Below are 15300 nucleotides of genomic sequence, written 5' to 3'. Positions count from 1 at the left end.
ACATTGTACCATGATAGAGATATTGCAAGATTGTTGCACGACTTCTTCTATTGTTAGATATGAGATCAAAGTAAAGCTTATTTATCCTATAATGCATATATCAACTTCTCTATTGCAGCACACTATTGTTCATATGGCTAGCCAACTAAGATGCATATATAATTGTTTTGCACCCATCGTAGACGTATTACTAAAATATGATAGTCGGTGTGGTACATGTATTTTGTGCACGTGGCCTCGTTAACTTGTTCTTTTACAGTTTCCACTCGTTCGGGCAGAGGAGGTCCACAACTTGGATGCTTATGTCAGAGGAAGAACGAGAAGCTGAGGAAATGTTTCTCAATTTGGCTTTCTCACATTATGATTAAATTGCTTGGCATAGTCATGACAGTTATTACCCCCCCCCCACCCCCCCCCCAAAAAAAAATCTCGGCGATTATATAATTAAATATCTCAGTGGAAGTAAGAATTTGACCATTTCGGAAGGAAAATGCCTTTGAGAAAGCAAGCCCGAGCCCATAAATGGGTCTCCAAAACGGTTTATCCAGCATCTGACTTTGTTTTTCTTTTTCCAACGGTGCCAAGATTTTTTTTTTTTCATATTGTCTCCAAACAGATGAGATTGTTCAACCATCTCATCTCATCATCAACCGTCGAGAGGAAATAGTACTTCAAATAACTAATGGTATGAATTTGATCAATCCGAATGGCAGATAACATCTGCCGTCTAGCTGTTGTCGTCCAGCATGGCCAGGATGGACTGGGCCTGCGTCGCCAGCTTGGCACTGTTGTGTTCCGTCAGCTTACTGAGGCTCTCTTTCATGTTCACGGATTGCAACTCCTCCTTCATTCCACCTGGGGAGAGAAAGGAGGTTCGAGTCGGTGCGAAAGACGGACAGGGGAGGGAGTGATGGGAGGGATTGGGGGAGAGAAAGGGGGGTAAAAAAACAAAGGGAGGTGGGAGGGTGAGGTCGGTCATTATCCTACCGTGATTGATTGTTGATTAACTCAACAGTCATTAAATGAATATGTACATTCTGGTGAGATGTTTCTACAGTGTCCTGCAAGCCGTTAAAAAAAAGGCACTTCATTCATTTTAGTTAATGTGAATCGAACAGGATGGAAGTTGAGGCTAAATCATACCTCACAATTCAAATGAGATATTCTCAGATTGGGGCCCCCAGAGACAAAATCTTATCAAATGGGCGTCAAATTGCCGAATGCCGCCTCGTTTACCTCACCGAGGTAAACGAGGCGGCATTCGGGTCAGAATGAGGACGCAACCTTACCGTCCACCTCTGCCAAGCATCCTTCTTGCTAACGTCCAGTCCCTGGAGAACAAGATGGATGAACTTCGAGCGAGGATTCAATTCCAGCGTGACACGAGGAACTGTTGCGTCCTCTGCCTGACGGAAACATGGCTGAACCCACTGGTGCCGGATGAAGCCATACGTCCAGCCGAGGCCTTCTCCGTGTTCCGCGGCGACAGAACGGGAGAGTCGGGGAAATCCAAAGGTGGAGGCGTCTGCCTAATGGTAAACAACCGCTGGTGTAACGCCAACAACACCAAATTCCTCTCCCACTCCTGCTCGCCGAACCTGGAACAGCTGACCATACTATGCCGTCCATTTTATCTCCCCCGGGAATTCAGCACGGTCATCATTACAGCCGTTTATATCCCACCGCAAGCGGACACCGACGCAGCTCTGTCGGTTCTGCACGATGTGTTGTGCGGATTTCAGAACAGACATCCCGACGCGGCTGTGGTGGTGACTGGGGACTTTAACAGGGCCAACCTGAAAAAAGTTCTGCCGAATTTCCACCAACACATCACGTGTGCCACCAGGGGAGACAGAACTCTGGACCATTGTTACACTCCTTACAAGAACGGATACAAGCCCGTGTCGCTTCCTGCTTTCGGGAAATCAGATCACGCCGCGATCTCGCTGCTTCCTGTTTACAGGCCTCTGATCGCGCGGGATCTGGTGATGACGAGGGAAGTGAAGCGGTGGACGGACCAATCAGAGGCTGCGCTTCAGGACGCTCTGACTGACGTAGACTGGGACGTGTTCCAAGCGAGTTCAAGTGACGTCAGCGAGTTTACGGAGGTTGTAGGGAGTTTTGTGGCTACGCTCGCGGATGAAATCGTTCCTACGGTGAAAGTTCGGATATTTCCAAACCAGAAACCATGGGTTGATAAATCCATCCGCTGCGCTCTGAATGCGCGCACGGCCGCTTACAACGACGGACTTGTATCTGGTAACATGGACAATTACAAAGCGGCGTCGTACAATCTGCGGAGGGCGGTGAGGGACGCCAAACGGACGTACAGAGACACCGTGGAGCTGCAGATGGAGCGGGGGGACACAAGACGCTTGTGGGAGGGGCTGCGAACAATAACAAACTACAAGAGCAGCTCCTCCCCAGCCACGAGTGCGGACGCCTCCCTGGCCAACCAACTGAACTCCTTTTATGCGCGGTTCGAGTCTGGCAGCAGCACCGCTAGCTCGCCGGCTAATTGGAGTTACACCGCTGGGGACGAGCGCGCACTCTCAGTGTCCGTGCACGAGGTCAGGAGGGCTTTGATGCGGGTGAACACCAGGAAAGCTGCGGGTCCAGACGGCATATCTGGACGAGTACTGAAGACCTGTGCTAACCAGCTAGCTCCGGTGTTCACCACAATATTCAACATCTCCCTGGCTGAATCAGTGGTCCCATCCTGTTTCAAGAGGTCCACCGTCGTTCCTGTCCCGAAGATCGCCTCTCCAACCTGCCTGAATGACTACCGTCCGGTGGCCCTCACCTCGGTGGTCATGAAGTGTTTCGAGAGGCTGATTAAGGATTACATCTGCGCCTCCCTCCCCCGCACCTTGGACCCGTTGCAGTTCGCGTACCGGCAGAACAGATCCATGGATGACGCGGTCTCTCAGGTACTGCACACCACGCTCACGCACCTGGATGGCCAGAAGGGGGCCTATGTGAGAATGCTGTTCATTGATTATAGTTCAGCTTTCAACACCATAGTTCCCACCAGACTGGCTGTCAAGTTGTTGGAGCTAGGATTGAATGCTCCGCTGTGCACCTGGATCCTGGACTTCCTCACAGGCCGCCCCCAGGTGGTCAAGGTGGGGAAGTACATGTCAAGCTCCCTCACCCTGAATACAGGATCCCCCCAGGGCTGCGTCCTCAGCCCCCTACTGTACTCCCTGTACACACATGACTGTGTGGCCAGGTCCAGCTCCAACACCATCATCAAGTTTGCTGACGACACCGTGGTCGTGGGCCTGATCACCGACTGCGATGAGATGGCCTACCGCGAGGAGGTGGCTGACCTGTCACTCTGGTGCCAGGACAACAGCCTCCACCTGAACGTCAGCAAAACCAAGGAGCTGATTGTGGACTTTAGGCGTGGATCACAATCGAGGACGCACGCGCCCTTGTGGATTAATGGGACTTCTGTCGATAGGGTGAGCAGCTTCAGATATCTGGGAGTCCACATCACAGAGGACTTAACATGGACTGTTCACACAGACACTCTGGTGAGAAAGGCGAGGCAGCGTCTCTACCACCTCAGGCAGCTGAGGAAATTCCGGGTCTCGGTGAGGATCCTCAAGTCCTTCTACTCTGGAGCAGTGGAGAGCATCCTGACAGGCAACATCACTGCCTGGTTTGGGAACTGTACTGCCCAGGACAGGCGGGCCCTGCAGAGGGTACTGGAACTACCCTCCCCCCCTTGCAGGAGTTATACACCAGGAGGTGTAGTAGCAGAGCCCGTAGGATCATGAAGGATCCTCATCACCCCAACAACGGACTGTTTCAGCTGCTGCGGTCAGGCAAGCGCCTCCGCAGTCACACAGCGAGAACAGAGAGACTGAGACGGAGTTTCTTCCCTCAAGCCATCAGAACTGTCAACGCTGACCTCACCAGGGGTCCTAACTGAGCCATGCACTAGGCTCCACTACCTACTGTACTATATGTAGCATACTGTACCGCATACTGTGTCACTGTTCAGGGTTGTTCGTGATGCCGTATTGCTGCGCCGTACTGTTGTATACTGTGCTGTATTATCCCAAACACTACCTCACACTATTCACATTCACATGCCACTTTAATTCACATGCCACTTTAAATGCACATATCTGTATATACATAGCCATATTCCTTCAACCTATTCCATTTTATTTCAATCTATTTTTTATTGTATTTTATTCTATATATTTTTTATCTTATTCTATAAGTATTCCACTTACTGTATTACGTTTTAGGAGTCAGTTAGTCGGTCTATTAGAAAGGAATTTTCTACTTTTTATTTTATTTTATTTTTGTACTTTTTCCTAGGACTTATTGTGTGCTATCACCGGGTGCGTTGCATTACATTTCACTGCATATATGTATGGAAGTATGTATATGTATGTGACAAATAAAAATCTTGAATCTTGAATCTTGAATCTTGAAATTGAAGGCTCTTGATGTGAAAAAGGTTGAGAAGCAGCTCCAAATTGCCTGGTATCTGGTGGCAGAGGAATTCGCGCGCTGACTCTGCTGAATCAGCTGAGGTATTTGTCACAATGGAGTTTGGACTTTCTAGTGATAGAAGAGCTGCTAAACTCATCATTTTGTGCATCCGCCTCATTTGGTAGCTCCAGATCAACCAAACAGGGTAAATGAACATGCCCCTAAAATTTGCATTTATTTCTTTTTAAGAAGGGAGTGTGGTATAACTGTTGCGCGCAACGTAGAAAGGACGCACCGGCCCGCACCTACAATATTTATGCAAATGAATGTTCCAAAGACAACCTACTTGAGTGGGCCAGGCTGCAGATGAGGCCTAAAGCACTGAACTTGGTTTCCACCGCCCCCGCAGGGTCCTCCAGCATCGTCCGCAGCGTGGGCAAGAGCTCCGCTTCGCTGAAAGGCTCCTGCATCGATTCTGCAGCGTTCCCACAATCACACACACACACACACACACACACACACACACGCGTAGACACACCGAGTTTAGGGCGACGGCCCGGGAGTTTATCCCTAAAAAGACGAGAATTGTTGGTCCCCGTGCGTAATGTCACAGTGCCAGATTGTGATCTCTTCTCACTGAAAGCTCGCGGGTAGAAAGATAGAAACCGTTATCGTTCAGAATGTGTCAGTGTATTCCCCGTTCCTGGCGGCCGCGACATTTCTTTACCCATGTCGATGGCGGACGCGATGGCCAGCGCCACGAGGGCCTCGTTCTGCATGATCACGTGCTCGCTGGTCGCCATGGAGATGAGGTGTCGCACTCCATCTGCTTTCAACACCGCCTCGATGACCGCCTGCGTTGGGAGGAACAAGACTCGGGATTCGAGGTTTCGGTCGGCAACGAGGGGGGGGGGATCATGTGACGCGCGCGCCGCGCACGTGAGTGGGACTCACGGGGTTGCGGCTGTGCCTGAGCAGAGCGGCCAGCAGGCGGTTGGCTTCCCCTCGGACCCCTTCGTGGTCTTTGGCCTCGCACCACTCGATGACCCGCGCCAGCAGCACCTCATCCTTCCCCAGCACGGTGGCGGCCTCCTCTAGGACACACAAGCAGCCGCACGTGTTTACTGAACTCTCGTTGGACCGCATCTGGAAACCGGTACGCGATCCCAAAAAAAAAAAAGTTCTACAAATCACGGCCGAACATCTCGACACATCAGAATGAGCTTTGAAATGTTTTGGCTGTGTTTGTGTCAGTGTATTTGTTCTTAATCATCGCCATTGACAATTTATTTGATGCTTAATTCAGTCCATGGTGAACCCCTCCCGACCCGTCTACCCTCTACTTTTGGTTGTAAATCACCTCCTGCTTTCATGTTAAGTCTCCATATTACGTCCTATATCATTTATCTTTGGATCAGAGACACGACACATATTTCTTTTGTAAAAATATTTTGGCTTCATGAGTTTCCCGACGGAATATCAAACAATGGAACAGTTGGAAGAGCAGTATTCTTTCGAGTCACTGCTTCCTATTCTGACACCCTCTTAAGTAATGGAACAGTCCAACACGCCATTGTTGAGATGTGGTCAAAAAAAAAAAATAATCAGGAAAGATTTACCGGAACATTTTTTAAATATGACTCTATATCTCATTTAGTTAGCGTTTTAGGATTTCTTAACACACCCGCGCACCAACATATTGTGTTCCCTGTATACCTTGTCCGTCCACCATCATGCGTAAAGCACCGAGCAGTTTGAACTGCACAGGGGGCATGTCGGAGCGCAGCAGGGTCTTGATCCGCTCCGTCACCCCGTCCTCCAGCATCCGCACTTTATTGGTGGCTGGAAACACATTTATGTTTTTTTGTTTTTTGTTTTTTTTTTAATTTTTTTTCATCATCTTTATGTTGTTTATGTATTTATTTAACAAGACATACACATGGAATTGCATCTCTGGTATACTCTGATCTCTATCTCTCACTCACTCACTCACTCACTCTCTCACCAGGGATGGCCAGGTTTCTGAGCGCGCTCAGTCCGGCGTGCTGAACCGACACGTCTCCCTCATCAACATGCTGCTCCAGCAGCGTCAGGATGTGAGGAACCACACCCAGATCCAGCATCTTCACACAGTTACTGTCTGGAAAGCAGAGAGGGGGAGAGAAACATTAAAAAGGGAAAAGTAAGGCTCAGTTTTGCTGTATTTTAGGTGCAGTGTAACAAGCTTTGTACATAGTCCTTTCAGAAACACTAGTGTTTATGACTAGCCTGGCCTCGCCAGACCATTTTGCAAATGCATATTAGTCTGGAATCTCTGAGTTCATTTTCAAATCTGTTTCAATGGGAGGGCGGTCAGACGTACTCTGCCAGAGCAAATGAAACATGAGCTCATATATTTGTCTGGTTCCCAGGCTAGTTTATGACAGTACCATTTGAAATATGAAAGTGATGATGACTATTGTGTTACAGGCCCAAATAAATTGCACAAGTGACATTTCAAAAGCTAAAGTGTATGTGTGTGTGCGTGTGCGTGCGTGCGTGCGTGCGTGCGTGCGTGTGTGTGTGTGTGCGCGCGTTTGCGTGTGCAATTGAAGATAGAGCACAGAAACCCTGTACGGCATTGCATTCTCATAAAATAACACCATTCACCGTTGAGGTCTTCAGGGTGTAATGGCATATTGTGAATGCCTTTGGTGCTGTTTGGATAGAAAAATATATTATTCATGGTTAAATAGCCATTATTTAAAGGGCATATCCAAAAAAAGGAAGATTGAAAGCACGGTGAAGGCCACCACCCAGACCCGGAGGCTACCTTTACTCTCATATGTATGTGAGCTTAAGACAATTCATTGCATATATGTATGAACGTATGTATATGTATGTGACAAATTAACCCCTTGAAGTCTCCTCCTGAGCTGAACAAAGAATCGCAGGATTTATTAAGAAGATACACTTTATTAATCACTGTGGGGAAATTCGTTTTCCGCGTTTTACCAGTCCTAGCTATTTAGGAGCAGTGGGCAGCCACAGCATGCTGCCCCGGGACAAACCCCAGATGTAGAGGCAGGGCCCCCTTTCAAGGGCATCGGCAGGAGGGTGGACCTGTCTCATGCAGGCTGTCAATCAAAGCTGTTAACTGGTTCAACAGGCAGGAAACCACAAACAAAGGCTGCAAAGTGTGTTTTCACACCTTGCTTAAACAAGGACATGAAAAACTGAAAGCCGATGCTTCTCGGTGTTGTTTCTAACTCCTCTCCTGAATAAAATGTGGTTGATTAGATGTTCCTGTTGCTCGAAAGGAAACGAGATCAAGGTCAACCTTTGGTGCGTTGTTGCAAGCGGAGGAACAACAGAGTGAAGGGAAACCGTCGATCATGTGAATCAACAATGAGGGACGCTCTCACCGTTCCTGGCAAAGTTGGCGATGGCTAGCGCCCCGGAAAGCTGCAGCTGCGTGTTGGGACACTGCAGCCAGGACAGAACGTCCTGGTAGATCATGCCGGCGCCCTCGCCGAAACACTTCTGCATCGACTCATCTGAACACACACATTCACAGAAAAAGTGTAAGTGTGCGCCACATGTTGAAAGTAGTTATTTAATATCATTAAAATGGAGCGAAACCCTGCACAGTATTTAAGTGGAGAAGGGGACTTATTTACATTGTTGAAGGAAATTACAAATAATGGTAATATTGGCAACACCTTCCACCTTCCATTAAGACAAATCAAATTCACTTATACCTTTTTAATCATATATTCACGCATTGTAATATAGACTTTGAGTTAAGATATAAAAATACGGTATCCATAGGAAAAAATACCTTTCTACATGAATGGAAGATGGCCCAAGCCTCATTAGAAAAGCATACGTAAAAACAGTCATACAGTATAAGAACAGATTAGAGTGGAGCAGTCTCCGCCTATTTAGCAGATTGCATCGTGCGTCACACGCAGTGTTGCTCACCGCCTAAAAGCAGAGATACAATCAGGTTGGAGGCGATCTTGATGCTGCAGAGGTCGTGGGGGTCTGAGCCGCCCTGCAGGCTTCTAATCATCTCTGACAAAGCCTCTGGTATCCCGGACTCGGCAAACTGCAGCTTCAGGACGTCTGGAGGCACAGCAGCAAATAAAATTTGACTGACATGTTCAGCCACGGCGCAAACAATTTGGGTTTGAAAAGGGCCGAGTATCACGCGCTTACGCACGCGCTTACGCATGCACACACGCACACACGCACACACACACAAGAAAAGTTGACATTGAGTCTCACCACTCTCGCCTAACGAGCCCAGAACTTCCAGAATGACGTGTCTGCGCTCCGCGTCCGGCGCCCGTTTCAGCTGGAAGGTCAGCACTTCTGCTATTCCCACATCTGCGAGGGCCTCGCGCGCGGAGTCTGGGGAAAGTAAAGATCAGTTACAGTAACCAATTACCACTATCCCAACCGCAGTGCCATCTCTATTTCAGATAAGATTTTCTCAGTGGTGGCCTCAGGCTTTGATTCTCAACCACTTTCATATAAAGCACCCTCAATTTAATATGCATTACACCAAGCCGACCCCTAAGCATTTTGTCTCTGGGACCCCAATCTGAGAAGATTTGTAATTGTTCAACGCTGTTAAACAGTGAAACTAAGATCAAAACAGTCTTTAGTGTACACACTTTAACGGTGCTAACATCTTGTAAATGAAATAACGAACGCTTCATTTATACGTGGACTTCATGAAGTTTGTCTCAATAATTTTGCATCGCTTTACTGTATTGCTGTGAAAAATAATAAGCACTGGCGCAATAGCATTATTACATCTATATTCCAAATTTCTAGCGATAATAACATCAAACAATTGTAGTCCACCATGGCTGAAAAGAATATAGTAAATCCCCATATTGAATGTAAAATGTGTATCTTAATAATAATATGTACCCATATCGGCCAGGTTGCACAGGGCCAGCAGACACACGTTGACCAGGGGGTCGTTTTCGGGGTGCTGCTGCATGATGGACACCAGTCTGGGAATCACACCCCTCTGCACCAGTTGGTCCTGCTGGGCCGCTGTGGGCGAATTAAAGTTTCGGCGAAGGACAAAGAAACACCACTGACTCGGTGGAAGAACCTAATCGTTGCTACCCAGCTGGCTGCTCACTCGTCACAAGCACACATCATCATTATCGTCATCTCTGTACCGCCCCCGGGATGAGTGCCTGTCAGAACTACTCACAGTTGTCAAAGCAGATGCGGCCGATGGCTCTGCCCGTATTCAACAGCATCTCCTGGTCGTCGCTGTTCAGATGGGGCACCAGCGCCGTCACCAAGCCCGCCTCGATACACGGCTCCCTCACGGCGGCTAAAACGTGGACACGAGATGGGGTTCGTGGTTTCTTATCCAAATCCCGCATCCACGTGTTTTACCCCCGGATTCTTGTGGATTCCCCTGAGACTCCCTTTACAGAACATCTCGTCTGCCGTCTCCCATAACTGCTCGCCGCCTGCCAACCTGATGTCTGCCGCGTTCCGCCCGAATCCTCAGATCTGCAGGCGGTGTTCAGCAAAACAGGGACTACACTTCCTCTTCATTATCTGGATGACTGAGTTGTAAAACGTTTACATTTGCAGGTATCTTCCTCCCTCAAGGAAGACCCTACCGGCTCGCTGCTCCCGAGACCCCTGCCACGGAGCCCTATATTCGAGAAGCCCTCTCCGGGGGTTTTATCCAACCTCCCAACGCATGTATAGACTTTTAAGACTCAGACAATTAACTGTTAAGGACTGCCGCTCTCGCCATCTGATGTCCTCAGCTTTTGAGTTGCTCCCCAATGTAGAAGGAGGGAAGAATCTTTGTTTGTCAGACGGCACACACACCAGGACACATGCACTCATGCATTGACGGTGAAATCTCTGCTTTTGACCCATCCTGGCTTGTCCTTCCTCCGGGGGGCAGCCAGGAGCAGTGGGCAGCATACAGCGACACACCCTGGGACCAATTACAACTGTCCATCGCTGGTCAGATGATGACGTTCTGCATGTTTTTTGGTGAAGGTTCTTACTGATGTCACATGGGGAAACCCCATGTGAGCACGGGGAGAAAATGCAAACTCCACACAGAAAGGACCCTAATCGGGAGATACATGCACTGTGCCACTGTACCCACCATGTATGTCTCCAAACTAACCTCTCTCTCCCTCTCTCGCATTTCATCTGCAGTTTCATTCAGGGCATTCAGTCTAATTATGTGAGAAGACAGAAGTGGGCAACCGCGGTTTACACATTGTTACATAACAGACACAAAGAATGAAGAAAGCACACCCCAAATGAAAGGCCAAACAAACAACTGCGAAACAACTCGCACAGCTCACTGGGGAACGGAGAAATGCAAACAAGGACTGCATTATTTAAACCAATGAGACATAATACGTTTTATTTGATGTAATCCACCCAATTTAAATAGCAGGAGACATTTTCAATTCAACACCATAGCGAGATCCTGATGCTCTAATGGCTGGTCGGTCATCCGCACTGCATCTGACCAAAGAACAGCACCTACGTGATTCTTCTGGATGGATGCAAGCTTTCAGTTTTCCCTTTCTCCAAGTCTATTTGTGACACACTGCACAACTCATGGCTCAAGGCTGTTCATGAGATGGAGAACAGCTGCCAGAGTCAAAACAAAGCCTTTAGATATTCTTTGGCGTACCGGGATATTTGCACATCTGAGTAAATCAAAAAAAACAAAAACAATGCACGAGGTCTGTTTGGTGAGAACTAGTACATGGCAGTGGTTTGAAATTTGCTGTGTTTGCCAAACTCGGTTTTTGTAATTGAAAAGTGACAAAAAAAACATTTTACCTTCTCTGGCCATCTCTGCAACAACCAGCGCCACCTTGGGGGTGAGACTGCTCTTGTTGTGTAAGGACTGAGCCAGAGTGGGGAGGATCCCACTTCTAGCGATCTCCACGGCAGTATCCTTCTCTGTGGATTCAAACAAAAAACGAATGGATGGACAATGGCTCATAGACATGACTACTATAATAATTAAAATAACTAAAGGAATGAAATTGTATTATGTCCACTGCCAAAAATCCATGACGTGAGAGGTGAGCAAAGTATATACAGAGAAATAACTATCAGTATCAATTTAGTTTAAAAAAAAAAATCAATTTTTTTCTATCGATGCATAATTTTTTTACAAATTACATCATTATCATATTGCAATAATGGAGCAATTCCATCAGTGTTCACTGATTCAATTTAGCTGTCATAATAAGATGATCATGACATGATAATTCACGGAAGGAACCTGGACACTTTGTCTCAGAAAAAGTCAAAGCTTGCAAGAGTGCAGAATGCAGAGTCCAGGTTGTTGAACTTGAAGAAGCCACTGTGTCAACAAAAAGCAGGGCAGGGATAGCAGGGTTTCAGTATGGGGCTCCACGCTGCCATGATGGGATTGATCGATCAGCTCTTTCGGCTCTTTCCTGAGTGATAAAACACAATAAGCTTGCTCTCCTCGCTGAGAAGCACAAACCAAGCCCACTCAGGGCTCTCCTCAGAGAAACACATAGAACTGTAGCAGAATGTATAATTAGCTCAGGTGGAACGTGTGTCTGTGTGTGTGTGTGTGTGTGTGTGTGTGTGTGTGTGTGTGTGTGTGTGTGTGTGTGTGTGTGTGTGTGTGTGTGTGTGTGTGTGTGTGTGTGTGTGTGTGTGTGTGTGTGTGTGTGCGCGTGCGTGCGTGTGTTTATTTGTATCCTCAGGAACTACAGTGGTACAGGAAAGCAGACATTTAACGGGTCTTGAAGATGTGGCCCGGGGAAAGGGGAGCCTTCACCGAACGTCACAGCAACCCATGTCAACAGAACGGCAGCTTGTCAATGTGGTAAGCCATGTTACCATGGCAACACCCCCCCCCCCCCCCCCCCCCCACACACACACGCACACGCACACGCACACCATCCAGGTTGACAGTGGAAGCCTTTTAATCATGGGTAAATGGGTGACTGGAAAAGGAGAGAAGAGGAGAAAGAGAGACAGTGAGTGAGTGAGTGTGTGTTTGTGTGTGTGTGTGTGTGTGTGTGTGTGTGTGTGTGTGTGTGCGTGTGCGTGCGTGCGTGCGTGCGTGGAGGGTTGTACAGTATGTAACATGAGGAAATGGATGAAAACACAAATGGGAAATAAATGAAACAAATAGATAATCCAGTTAAAAAAAATCATAGGCAATAGTAATTGTGGAACCCTCACCCTGAAAAGGAGATTTCAACTTTTTCGGCTTCAGACGTTTATGCAGAGTGATAAGGAGCCGAGTGAGTACGTTTCAGCAATGTTGTGCTATGAACAGTTTAAATGACGGGAACCTACATTTGAATGAGGCGTTAAAAGCCTGGGTTGGAAAAACAAACCTATCCTTTAGAAGGCCATACCTGCTACTCACTACAACCCGTGGAACTTACAACAAAAAAAGAAAGCTCAGTTTCTCTCTCAGTTAGTTTGAACAACCACCAACAACAAAATCAAACGGTGTTAGTACGTGTGAACTCGACTCCCCTACACGCCGGGCGCTTCGGCTTGAAGCTCGCATTCTCGGCGTGGCGGGGGACAAAAAGCTGCAGAGGAAAAAGGGAGAGAGAACTCCTGGCGTTCCAATCGGATCGGACGCTCAAGCTCTTCACCTTTCTCTTCTGGCCGTGATATAAATGCGGATTAATGCTGCTCTCTGAGTTCTCTTAATCCCCTCCCCAGGCCAGAGCTCGCAGGGTAAACCTGCCTCCAGCGTTACACCCCTCTCTTCCAAGACCCACACTTTATATCATATATGCATGTATATAAAAGCTTCATGTGCAGATTGCAATCCTAATTCCCCGGTGCACTCGGTAGTAGGGATTGGAGATTTCATTCATGTCATAATTGAATCCAACAAAATAATACCGGTGACAATCGATGATAATGATTCCGTTTGAAGTGAAAATCGCAATTCTTTTTCGTATAAGTATCAAAATACTTAGGTTCAAGCCAGTTTCTTAGTCACTTTGCTGATAAAGAAATCGGGAGCACTACAATACGGGTGTAAGACTTCATGTCCTCATAAACAGGATCCGACAACTTAACCCAAAACCAACGTAATATTTCTACCATTTCACCTGTTTCCCTTAAGATATGCAATGTCAAAATGATTGAGAACGACTGTGACTGATTTATGACGAAGTGATTAAGGCATAGGTGCATTCGGTGCTTGAAGTGGAAAAAGATGTGTGCCGGTACTCCCCTTATTCACATGTTGGCAGGGGAGGGGTCTTTAAGTTGCCATTTAAATTGGAATTTCAGAGCTGATCGCTCACGCCCGAGTTTACCAAGATAACAGACCTGGTCACGGCAACATTGCGTCGCGCAACGTTATCGGCGAACAACGTTCCCTTTATATTGGTTATTATTTATTTGGACCGGTGCTCGAAGTGGGCCGGTTACCCACCGGTACGCGGCACCGTACGGGTTCTACGTTTTTACTCTTTGACGTACCGTGGCCTTTTCTTGCATATTGACACTTCTCGCGAGCCGCCGGCACTGTGTTCCGCCCTCCCAAGTGGACATTTTGTAAAATATATCATATTTTATTGAGTTGGAGCGCACTTTTTAAAAAATGATTAGAACTCACAAGCTGGACCTGGACGGGGACATGGTGCATAATAGAAAGCGTCAACAGGGATGCCCACAATCCCCTGGGACGTTGACGGGGGATTTCTTTAGATTATGGACATCCCTGTTTGCTTTCTATTTTGCACCTTTTTGGTCGACAGCCGGTTTCACCCATTATCTATTCATTGATTCATTCATTCATCTGTGCTGGTGCCACCGCCGGCAAAGGCTGCCCCCCGCGCTCTCTGGTTCGGGCGGATTAGAAAGCACTACGGGTTTGTATTGGGTCGAGAGACGGCAGGAAGTGTTTCGTTCCCTCGGGAGCTCTGAAAACTGTATTCCGGGTTGGTAGTCCCAATGTTACCGTGAGATAAAATCTACAGAGTAGTTCAAAAGCGACGTTATACGTGATAAAATAAGTAATCGATACAAAGGGAACGTTGTCACCGTTAAGGGTGTGCATCACCGCGTTGCCGTGATGTCAGGTCTGTTATCCTGGTAACCTCGGGCAAGAGCCGGTCGCCTCTGAAATTCCAACTTAAACGGCAACTTAAAACCCCCCCTTCCTCCCGGTGTACCGGCCCAAAGCCAGTGCGCACCGGCCCACCTCGAGCACTGGGTGCATTTGTGTGTTTTATGTTCATGGCGTAAGGGACAGAAGGGAAATCATGCATAAATAACTGTGGCGGGCCAAGGGGGCGTGGTTAAGCCGCCGGGGCCGCTCAGCTGCTGCGGATCGGGCGAACCAACGGAGGGTCTCCGCGGATTCGTCCGATCCTAAGCCAGAAAGGAATATAGAGTTTATGGTCCCCGCAGTGAAGGACGGCGGGCTTGCGGGACACGGCGCAGACCGGGCGAGACGAGCCCGTTACCCACGCCGCCGGCCTTTTGGCCCAAGTGCCGCATTTTGTTTGAACATTGAATAACAGACGCCAACCGGCGCTGTTTTGCCTCCGCCTGCCTCCTCTCTCTCACTCCCTGGCCCTGGGCCAGAGCACCCCACTACAATAACCATACACTTTTTTGATGTGAGCTCGGAAAGATTTATCATCCAGATAGGCAAAAACATTGTGCGGCCAAACTCTCCTAGAATAAAAATCCAAAATAAATTATAAATTGGTTGACCAGGCTATGAACTGATTTGCACTGTTCTGGATTGCGGCTTCTTCTCTTAAAATTTGGGCTCCTAATCCAGTGACTCAAACAATCAAGGGGTCCGTT

General features: G+C 47.8%; 1 protein-coding gene across 1 annotated transcript in view; it reads right to left on the bottom strand.

Annotated features, from left to right (window-relative positions):
- Positions 1-447: 447 nt before the first annotated feature.
- Positions 448-15300, bottom strand: part of LOC307242282 (rap1 GTPase-GDP dissociation stimulator 1) — a 20182-nt gene continuing 5329 nt past the window's right edge. Inside the window, exons 3-14 of the mRNA XM_080016678.1 lie at positions 11299-11421; positions 9674-9799; positions 9379-9507; positions 8725-8850; positions 8419-8562; positions 7860-7991; positions 6461-6595; positions 6172-6297; positions 5410-5549; positions 5183-5309; positions 4802-4930; positions 448-855 (exon numbers count right to left, since the gene is read on the bottom strand). Coding sequence (XP_079872804.1) covers positions 728-855; positions 4802-4930; positions 5183-5309; positions 5410-5549; positions 6172-6297; positions 6461-6595; positions 7860-7991; positions 8419-8562; positions 8725-8850; positions 9379-9507; positions 9674-9799; positions 11299-11421 — 1565 coding nt within the window. The 3' untranslated portion in view covers positions 448-727. The remainder of the gene's footprint in view (positions 856-4801; positions 4931-5182; positions 5310-5409; positions 5550-6171; positions 6298-6460; positions 6596-7859; positions 7992-8418; positions 8563-8724; positions 8851-9378; positions 9508-9673; positions 9800-11298; positions 11422-15300) is intronic.

This window comes from Zeus faber (genome assembly GCF_960531495.2).
Source record: "Zeus faber genome assembly, chromosome: 16".
NCBI lineage: Eukaryota > Metazoa > Chordata > Actinopteri > Zeiformes > Zeidae > Zeus > Zeus faber.
This window is presented reverse-complemented; position numbering and strand designations above follow the sequence as displayed.